This window comes from Pinus tabuliformis, chromosome 9, assembly GCF_031772625.1.
Source record: "Pinus tabuliformis cultivar Carrire ecotype Pingquan chromosome 9, CPIR1, whole genome shotgun sequence".
Classification (NCBI taxonomy): Eukaryota; Viridiplantae; Streptophyta; class Pinopsida; order Pinales; family Pinaceae; genus Pinus; species Pinus tabuliformis.
Window position 1 is genome coordinate 1,267,083,780 of NC_142307.1, and position 10,629 is coordinate 1,267,094,408.

General features: G+C 37.2%; 1 protein-coding gene across 1 annotated transcript; it reads left to right on the forward strand.

Annotated features, from left to right (window-relative positions):
* Nucleotides 1-6,241: 6,241 nt before the first annotated feature.
* Nucleotides 6,242-7,987, forward strand: LOC149153156 (chaperone protein ClpB1-like). Its single transcript, XM_089443717.1, has 3 exons — nucleotides 6,242-6,466; nucleotides 6,569-6,766; nucleotides 7,793-7,987. The coding sequence occupies exons 1-3, from the start codon at nucleotides 6,278-6,280 to the stop codon at nucleotides 7,985-7,987; spliced, it is 582 nt and encodes a 193-aa protein (XP_089299843.1). The 5' UTR covers nucleotides 6,242-6,277.
* The last annotated feature ends 2,642 nt before the right edge of the window (nucleotides 7,988-10,629 follow it).

Below are 10,629 nucleotides of genomic sequence, written 5' to 3' on the forward strand. Positions count from 1 at the left end.
ATTCATACTAAATAAAATATTTATAAGATAATTATTGGCCTAATAATTGGCCTCTCATTCCTCACTCTACTTCTCACTTACACTTACATGCCTCATGGGCTCACTTAGATTTATATAAGTGGATCTGAACCCAAAGTAGGTTCTAGATCCTAAAAAAAATCCCACAATATCTCTCATGATCCATAGAATCTCTCACCTAATCCCTTATCTCTAAATAAGATCTAACTAACCTACATATCTCTCAACTCTTCCAAAATACTCTTGAACCTTCTCCTATTTACAACAATTCTCATTTTATCCCAAAACTATAGGAAAAATACATTAAATAATTAAATCCTACCTTAGGAAACTAACTCCTTTGGTAAAAATGTTACCCTAGGTTAGATTCTCCTACATCAGACTCCCCAAGTAAAAAAAAATCATGGTCTCTCGATCATATATCTTTATAAGTTGATAAAAATCCTCCTGGATCCCAAACTTTAGTTTGTTGTTGATCAACTATTCAATCATATTGTTGCCATTCTATTGTTGTCTTTTCTGTCTTCAAGGCTTCCAAACTTTATGCTGTAATTATCTTCCTGCTCTATTGATGTATTCTCAAGCAGTCAAATGCATCATGTTGTTGTCTTTATGCATCTTCTTGCAATATCTTGGTTTATGTGTTTTTTCCATTAGTTTCTTTAATCTTTCAATTTCAATATCCAATCTAGTTTCTGAATCGAGTTTATTATTATCATATTAGAACATTAATTCATATTCATCAACATTTTCTATACTTTCATCCTCAACATTAAATTGTGAACTACATTTTATCTCAGGTTCCACATTTTTACTGCTTGAACATTTCTCTTCTTTATCTACAACTTGATTGGATTTAGGTTCCATTAACAATTTTTCTAGCAATTGTAGTTCTTATTCACATTTCATAAGCATTTTATGGTCACTTTCAGAAATCATTTCAATAGACTGGTCTTCATCCTCGCATGAAACAAAATTAATGTCCTATCCATCATATGCAACACATCCTGCATCCACACACCAAATGTCATATTTAAAAACATAAGGCTTTATAGTCTCGACAGATGATTACATCCTCAAGTCTTTATGTTGATCTTCTAAATAGTTTGTCGGATCATCTGTGGGAATCAAACCCACGTTCGCATCAATGGACTTCATTTCCACATCATCATCGTCCTCACCAGGCATCGACCCTTGTTCTGGTTCACAAATGCAAACATTCATCTTGGTTATCTGGAGTTTTTCTGCTTCCCTTAACAAAACTTTCAACTTGTGTTTTTGTCTCCTTGTAATCAATTGCTTGATTGGCCATCTAGTTGTCTTCTTCATTATCCATCCATGTTTCTGACTTTGTAATAGCTCCATCAACACGTCAAGTCGTTCCTTTAACTCAACGATCTCTTTCTCAAATTCTTCATTACGTACACCAACTGCTATGGCATTGCTATAACTATCCATAGTCATCTCCTTCTTCCCTTGTATAAGTTCCTTTGTATTCTGCTTTCTTTGCTACAAACAACTGCAAAGAAGATTTACCAAACTTCTGGGTGTCGGCTCTACCGATCATGCACCCACTACATTCAGTGACTCAAACTTAAATGCACTTTTGACTTAACTTATGACTCAAATTTTCCTTTTGACTCAAGACTTCTAATTTGACATCAACTCTTCATTAATGAACCTTGGGTGTCGGGTACAACTGAAAATGCACCCTTTCATACAATATATAAATGACTCAAAATTTAACTTGACTCCAACTTAGACTCTCAAATTCAACTCATAACTTGACTTTTACCTATTACATAAAAATCTCAAAACTTTCCATAAATTTTTTGTATTTTTAATTTCGCTTCTATCTTTGACTTAATTGACTCTTTTACTCTTTTTTTTTTACAAGTAACTAAAACATTGACAAATTTATATTACATACTAAACCTTCCCATCTTCACTTTTATGTTCCAGGAAAATATCTTTCTTGAAATTTTCTCTTTCCACTCCTTATTTAACCATAATCTATCTTTAAAAAAACCTTTACCGCATTCACATTTCCTTTCTCATAGATTTCCACTCTTCCAATGAACTTTATGACATATAATAATATTATAATGTTACTTTTCATCACTTCCCATCATAAATTGTCTTTTTTTTTGGCATCATGTTTTTAATTAGGCCGATAGGCCTTCCTTTGAAAGGGACTTTCGTCGTCCTTTTCATTCTAAGGATGACACCTGGCATTTTTTTTTCAAGAACAGCCAAATTGACATCTTGCAGTTTCGCATTTGTTTAATGCCACTGTATGCGCTGTTAATCCGTGGAATGTGGAACCTCTGCCCAACAACCTGCGTGTGGTGCGGTGAACGTTGTTGGACAAGATGAGGCGGTTCAAGCAGTTGCTGAAGCTGTGTTAAGATCGTGGGCTGGACTTGAAAGACCTCAACAGCCGACTGGATCTTTCCTATTCTTGGGGCCTACTGGAGTTGGCAAAACGGAACTTGCAAAGGCTCTTGTAGCTCAATTGTTTGATGATGAAAATCAGCTGGTCCGTATTGATATGTCTGAATATATGGAGCAACATTCAGTTGCAAGGCTCATAGGTGCTCCTCCTGGGTATGTGAACAGCTAGATGTTTCTAATTGAGATTAGTTGATAGCCAGACACTCAATTGGTTGACAGCAAGACGCCTTTTTTTGTATAGTTGTATTTATATTTTTGCTCGATTTGTTGTTGTAATGTACTAAAATGATTTGATGTTGTAATGGCAGTTATGTGGGTTATGAAGAAGGGGGGCAACTGACAGAAGCAGTAAGGAGAAGACCCTATAGTGTTGTTCTTTTTGATGAAGTTGAGAAAGCACACACTTCAGTCCTCAACACTTTGCTTCAAATGCTTGATGATGGTAGACTTACGGATGGCCAAGGTCGCATTGTTAGTTTCTCAAACAGAGTCATTATCATTGCTTGCTGCATTGTCTGGCCACACAATAGTAAAAACCGCAAGAGAGAATGTCATGCAAGAAGCATGCACACGCATTCCTGGACTCTGTGTATGCATCTTTTTCATGTAATTTTATCACGAAGTTGGTTGCGGTGCTTTGACATGCCTTTGAATATTGTTGCAGGTTAGAAGACATTTCAGGCCACAGTTATTGAATAGACTTGATGAGATAGTTGTATTTGATCCTCTTTCTCATGATGAGGTCAAGAAAGTTGCTAGACTACAGATGAAAGATGTGGCAATTCGTCTTGCAGAGAGAGGTGTTGCTTTAGGGTTTACAGATGCCGCTCTGGATCTTGTTGTTCACGAAGCCTATGATCCTGTAAGTAATCACTTTGTTTCTTGTTTTATTCAGTCTAACTTGCCAGGGGATGTGCCCCCTACCCTAATAAACTTGACACTGCATCTCCTTCACGAGTCCTCCCTTTCCCTATTGCAGGGGACATGACCCACTCCTTGGACACATGTCTCCACATCGTAGGAGATGTTGTGGGAGGGTTCCCTGACTAAATTGGACTTACCTCCCTTTGAAACAATCTAGAATTGCGATTTATATGTTCTATTCTGATGCCTGGTATTTTTCATTCATAATGTTTGCTCGGTGTTCTTCATGTACAATGATTTTATTCAAGGTCTGATTTCTATTTTCCATGCCCTGTCATATAAACCTGTGTGGAAAGTTATTCTAGGAGTTTGATGTTTTGCAGAGTTTTGGTTGTGGTGGCCAACAGTGAATATTAAAAGCGCAGGACTTTTTAGTTTACAATTTCATTTTCTCAGATTTTCAGTGGTCTGTCATATATTTTGCATGAACCTGTCTAGGGAGTAATTTTAGTCTGATATTTTTGCTGGCAGTTGGTTGTGGTGGCCAACGGTTGATCTTTAAGAGCTGTGAACTCTTCAGTTTACAGAGTTGCTTTCTGAGATTTTCAATTTTCTCAATTTTCACACGCCAATATGGTGGAATTAGTCCTTGGCATGGAGCCAAAATACACTCCCAATAAAAATAAAGTTAAAAGTCTTACAACACTATCTGAATATATTGAAAGAAAAGATAAAGAACATGTCAAATATATTGATACAACTATCTTAATATATTGAAACAGAAGGTAACGATCATGTCAAAATGCCCAAGTTGTTGCAATCACTAACATAATAAGATAAAGAGTTGTGCCATGACCAATAAATTGTAATGACAGTTTTGTGAACAATCTTGCTTGTAATAATTATATTTTTCATACAATTCAAAAGAATCTGTTTCAAATTTACCAGCATGTACATAGAGAGAGTGTTGATGTTAGCATATTTCAAAACAATGGAAGCAATGTTGCCTTATCTCAAAATAACCCATTTAGGTGCAATCCTAAAATTAAAGCACTAAAATGATATCAATAAAATGTTCTTTCCTTTGTACATAGGTCATAACAACTGATGTTTGCCTCAGGTTATGTCATATGTCATATTTTAGTTGGATCACAATATTACATATCATTAATTAAAAAACTTTGATACATAGGTCATAACAACCCATGTTTGCCTCAGGTTATGTCATATTTTAGTTGGATCACAACATTACATATCATTAATTAAAAAACTTCATAATACCGCTTAATAGCACAATTTGATAGAGTGACCTGTAGTGCTTTCTTGGCTTTAGATACCAGGAGCCAGGAAGACCTAGCCTCAGTAAAGATAAACGCTCTCAAATAACAGTTGAATAGTCACATGAGAAAAAACCTGCAACACATCCAAGAAAAACGTTTACAATATAAATTAAGAGCTTAATTCAGCGAAATTGGATAAAATTATTCAGATGGTGATAGCATACAACTTTTCCTTTTAGACTGACTCTCAGTGTACCATGAAATTACAGTATTGTAATAGTACATGAATTACAACAACTTATTTGATGGGAGCCATAGCAAGCGCAAGGATGCATAAACAGTTTGTTCCACTCGCTTCTGGTTATGCGCATAGAAGAGTATAGCAGTAATTGACTTCATTAGGCCGAAAGTAATCACAAAAACAAAAATCGAAGGCTCATTTCCTCTTAAACATATTAAAGTTATCCCTCAAAGAGGCCTGGTAATTTGATAATGAATGTCAGAATCTACGTTCTTGAGCTTCAACACTTCAGCTTCTCATCCAAGAAGAATATATTATGACACCTCCATCTTTTGATATTTGAACCCCCATTTATACACTTCCCAGTCCAAACCATTTCAATATAGAATATTATGTGCCCTATGTTGCGCAGACACCGGCATTCACCAGTTCCTATATTCGAGCTTTGTGGAAACACGATATATAAAAGCATGAAATTCTCCATGGAGGAGGTTATGAAGGAGCCCAAATTCAGACACACTAAGAATAAAGCCTCCTATTGTACAAGCCCCAAGAGTTAACTCAATCGGTCAAATCAAGTGCCTCGCCAATGGGAGGTCACAGGGTCGAATCCTGAAAGCTCTTGGGGTTAGGTCAGTAAATAGGCCGAGGGGTGTTGATGCCTTCGGGTGCGTCCACTCAGTGTTGAACAACCCTGGATGTAGCGGCTACCCATTGACCCGGGTATCCGTGAACCAGAAGTGAAAAAAAAAAAAAGCCTCCTATTGTACAGTTCAACAAGAATGAAAGCCCTAATGACAATTTCAAACCCCAAATTCTCGAACTAAATTTCCCTCTCAGTTCTCTGTAAATCCAGAACATAACATAAACTGTCTAATTCCTAGCATGGCTAAAAACACCTAGGACAGCTACTCATCTCGAAACAAATATCTCATGAAGCTTCTTAATCTGAATTTTAAGTGGAAACATCCCTTTCTAGAAGGCCTCATAACATCTTAGTAGTCGTCCATCTCCCACTCAGAGTTGATCAACCAACATCCTGCACAATCTCTTTAACCTTAAAATGCATGTTGTTCAATTCATGAAGCAGGGCAGAGGAGGACCATGTCACCTTTCTCTTGTCAATCACTTGAAAAATTTGGCCTACAAATCGAGTATTGAAGGAGCCCAGGAGGGATGATGCGTGGTCAAATGCAGAATGGACCCACCTCGGTTTAACCAGCAGTGCAGGTGCAAGAAACCCACATAAAAATAGCAACAGCATTGCTTCCATATACATGGCAGCCGACAGAGAACCAGAATTTGACCCATCAGGGGAAACCAGTGTGCTTATCTTCTCCTCCTCCTAATCACGAAATTGCAGTTCTCTAGCCTAGATCTTTGCTGCCCTTGTCTGTCGAGATCTTTGTCTTTCTTCATTATGGCTTCAGTCCTCAACACTTTGCTTCAAATGCTTGATGATGGTAGACTTACGGATGGCCAAGGTCGCACTGTTAGTTTCTCAAACAGAGTCATTATCATGACATCCAACCTTAGAGCAGAGCACTTGCTTGCTGCATTGTCTGGCCACACAACAATAAAAACCGCAAGAGAGAATGTCATGCAAGAAGTATGCACACGCATTCCTGGACTCTGTGTATGCATCTTTTTCATATAATTTTATCACGAAGTTGGCTGCGGTGCTTTGACATGCCTTTGAATATTGTTGCAGGTTAGAAGACATTTCAGGCCAGAGTTATTGAATAGACTTGATGAGATAGTTGTATTTGATCCTCTTTCTCATGATGAGCTCAAGAAAGTTGCTAGACTACAGATGAAAGATGTAGCAATTCGTCTTGCAGAGAGAGGTGTTGCTTTAGGGTTTACAGATGCCGCTCTGGATCTTGTTGTTCACGAAGCCTATGATCCTGTAAGTAATCACTTTGTTTCTTGTTTTATTCAGTCTAACTTGCCAGGGGATGTGCCCCCTACCCTAATAAACTTGACACTGCATCTCCTTCACCAGTCCTCCCTTTCCCTATTGCAGGGGACATGACCCACTCCTTGGACACATGTCTCCACATCGTAGGACATGTTGTGGGAGGGTTCCCTGACTAAATTGGACTTACCTCCCTTTGAAACAATCTAGAATTGCGATTTATATGTTCTATTCTGATGCCTGGTATTTTTCATTCATAATGTTTGCTCGGTGTTCTTCATGTACAATGATTTTATTCAAGGTCTTATTTCTATTTTCCATGCCCTGTCATATAAACCTGTGTGGAAAGTTATTCTAGGAGTTTGATGTTTTGTAGAGTTTTGGTTGTGGTGGCCAACAGTGAATATTAAAAGCGCAGGACTTTTCAGTTTACAATTTCATTTTCTCAGATTTTCAATGGTCTGTCATATATTTTGCATGAACCTGTCTAGGGAGTAATTTTAGTCTGATATTTTTGTTGGCAGTTGGTTGTGGTGGCCAACGGTTGATCTTTAAGAGCTGTGAACTCTTCAGTTTACAGAGTTGCTTTCTGAGATTTTCAATTTTCTCAATTTTCACATTTAGTTTCAGATTTTCTAATTTTCACATGATCTTCTTCCTTCTGTATGGATCCCATCGATATAAATTTCAGTTCTGTTCTTTAAATTTTAACATTTTCCTCTCGCACTTGAACTTTAAAAATGGGGTGCTGCCTGTCTCTGCGTACTCGGCGAACTTAGTTCAAAGTATATAGTAAAGGGATGTTTTTGGTGTGTTTGCTGATTAATATAAATTAATGCATTGTTTACTTGTTAATACTAGTGAAGCAGGCAGGATCATTATTAGCGTTTGTGGTTTACGGGTAATTTAGGTCAAAATTTGTGAGTAAAATGCAAGACTAGTTGGGGATTCTCATTTAGAGGTGGGATTCTCATTTAAAACCTCTAAATGGATAACGTGGTAACGTGGTACTTGCAGGTTTATGGTGCTCGCCCCTTGCGACGATGGTTGAAAAGTAAAGTTCTCACTCAGCTATCTTGGATGCTCATCAGTGGGGAGATTGATGAGAACAGTACAGTATACATTGATGCAGTGCCTGAGCAGCAGACATTATCTTATCACGTAAAATCTTTGTCATGTTCTTTATTTTATAGAACTGCAGACTGTGGATGATGGTCTCTACCTTTCTTGATCGTCATTGTCCTTCCTAGGCTCATCTTCGTTATTCTCCAGTACTTCAAACAGGCACCCAAAATGATCGATTGAAGGAAAATTGTTGAAATTACTACGAGGAGAAGGAGATGACCTACCTTATTGGACCAAGAGGTAATTGACAATGTCCATGGAATTAGATGAATTGATTGAGGATGTATCTGGCGCAAACTCTGGGAGTTGTGACATCCAAACTCATCTATCACTTGCCATGCTTGGAGTTGATGATGATTTGGTATCAAATAGCCATCCAGATTTTAAATCTACTTCTCTGAGCTTCATAATTTTTCTTACTGCTTGCTTCTGTAAAAGCTTCAATATTTTATATTTGGTGTATTACTGTGAGCCAATGTCACTACTTAGTTGTGTTCAATTTCAATCACTCTGCATAATGGTTGAAGCTGTGTCTGAAGTTGAGTGGAGTCCATGTAAAGTCCCTTGCCCAGTTGATCTACTTGGAGCAAACTTTTAGAGAACAAGAACATGATAATAACAAACCTAGGGGCAAAACCTTCTGCTCCCCAAATTCCAGTTGGGGTCCTTAATAAATATAGTTAAAGTCTATAAGCACTTTTTAAGGCATTTCAGCACACCTCAGTAACTAATTTAATCATTTGCACATCTCTTGTCTTTTGGTGAGCATTTCTTGTCTTTTCTCTTGTGTTTCTTTACTTGTTTAAAACTTTTGAACAATTGATATCATTCAACGTTTTTGTGAATTAATTAAAGTCTGGCCAATTTTCGCTGATGAATCCATTGCTACTGCGTTGTAGCATTTCTTTTTGCATTCTGGTCAGGTGAAGCAGTAAACCTTGATGCATATTTAGCTATAATGGCCCTAGTGTCTTTTAACTCCTCAATTTATATTTTATGCGACAGCGAAAGAACTGGTAGCTTGTTAATTGAAAAGAAAAACTTATTGCTGGATGATACAGCTTGACATTATTCTTGTGGTTGATCTCTATCGGATGAGTTTATGGTTACACTCCATTGGCTGACATTGGAATGATGGCCATCTTAATTACACTTCATTGGCTCACTGAAGAGTAAAATATGTAAACAACTTAATAGTGATTATTGATGAGAGGATGAGATTTACTGTTTTGTTCTTTATGTTATCTGCAAAACATAAAACACATATAGTTGAATAGAAAATATTGATTGTGAACCAAAACAAGTTCTAACTGATCTAATAAAATTGAAACTTGAATGGCCACTGTAAACGCATGTGATAACAAACACTACTTATGAGAACAATAGTGTTTGACAATAGATTTCTAATTAGCAACTTTGTATTTTCTTTCGATTAATACAATTGTGTCTCTTCTTGTGGTCACTCGTTTTAGTGACCCACTGGTGCTCACTAGAGCTGAAAATTTTCTTGTCCTTGCCTTTGGAGCAATTGTATGTATGTGGAAGGAAAAGCAAGTATGATATCGCTATTGATTTGCCAGACCATTGTTATGTACTTTTTCAGGTCTGAAGATGTGTAACTTGTGGTTTAGCTTGATACATTCTCTTGTATACCACTTTACTTTAACTTTGTCAATATCATAAGTCCAGTAGCGATTTAAGTGTATGTCTGCATGGCAGAACTGCATTGGGCTTGAACTTTTATAAAAAATTACATTGTATTTAAAGAAATATGATGTCCAGATAGCATAGAACTCCAAACATCAAATCTCTTTGCTCCTTGTAGGCTTCAACCAATATCTCTTTTAGAGAAATTCAACAACTCTAATTTAATAATCCTATCGGCCTCTCTTTGTACCTTTTGGGACAATTGCTAGTATAATTTCCAATCTTTGTGCTTTTCCACATTATATGAAATAAACATACATGCCTTTAATGATGCCTTTTTCTTTCCTTCAACATTTAAACTTTAATGGAGTTACTTAAAAGTGAATTGAGGTTGCAAACTTTAAAATTTAGGCATGTAAAAATCCATACTTTAACAGAGTCCATTCCATGCTTTGCTCTTATATGTTTTTTTGGGCGTATTTAGCGTTCCAGAAACGCTTTTATTTTTGAGAATGTTTTCTATGATTCCAAATCTACCAGCATTAAAATTATCGCCTATTTTTCAGAATTTGGGTGATCATTTTCCTTTGGGCTTCTTCGATGGGGCCTCTGTTGATGGTTAATGTGGACGCGGGGTTTTTATCCATCTTTGTCTTAGTAGGGAATATAATTTCTTGTGGAATGGTGGCAGAGGAACTAACAGTTGGGCTAAGTTAGTGGCACTGTGGGGAATTCTCCAGGATGCGGTGTGGCTTGCCATTGATTTCTTTAGGTTCACTGGAGAATCTAAGGTGGTCATAGATTGGCTGCAGGGGCGGAACTCCTGGAGGTTCCTTAGCTTCACCATTGAATGGTCAACATCAAGGCTCTTCATTCCTCCTTCTCTGATATGCCGTTCATACATGTGTATAGAGAGCAAAAATTGGTCACTGATGTTTTATCTAAGAGAGGGATCACTCTCTGTCCTCGTTTTATGTTTTTTGAGCTCCGGGTTGATGGAATTGTATAGGAAGCTGGCTCCTTCGATTTTGGGGATGCCTTTGTTTCTTAGTCCGGTCTATCTTTTCTCCTCTGTCTTTTTC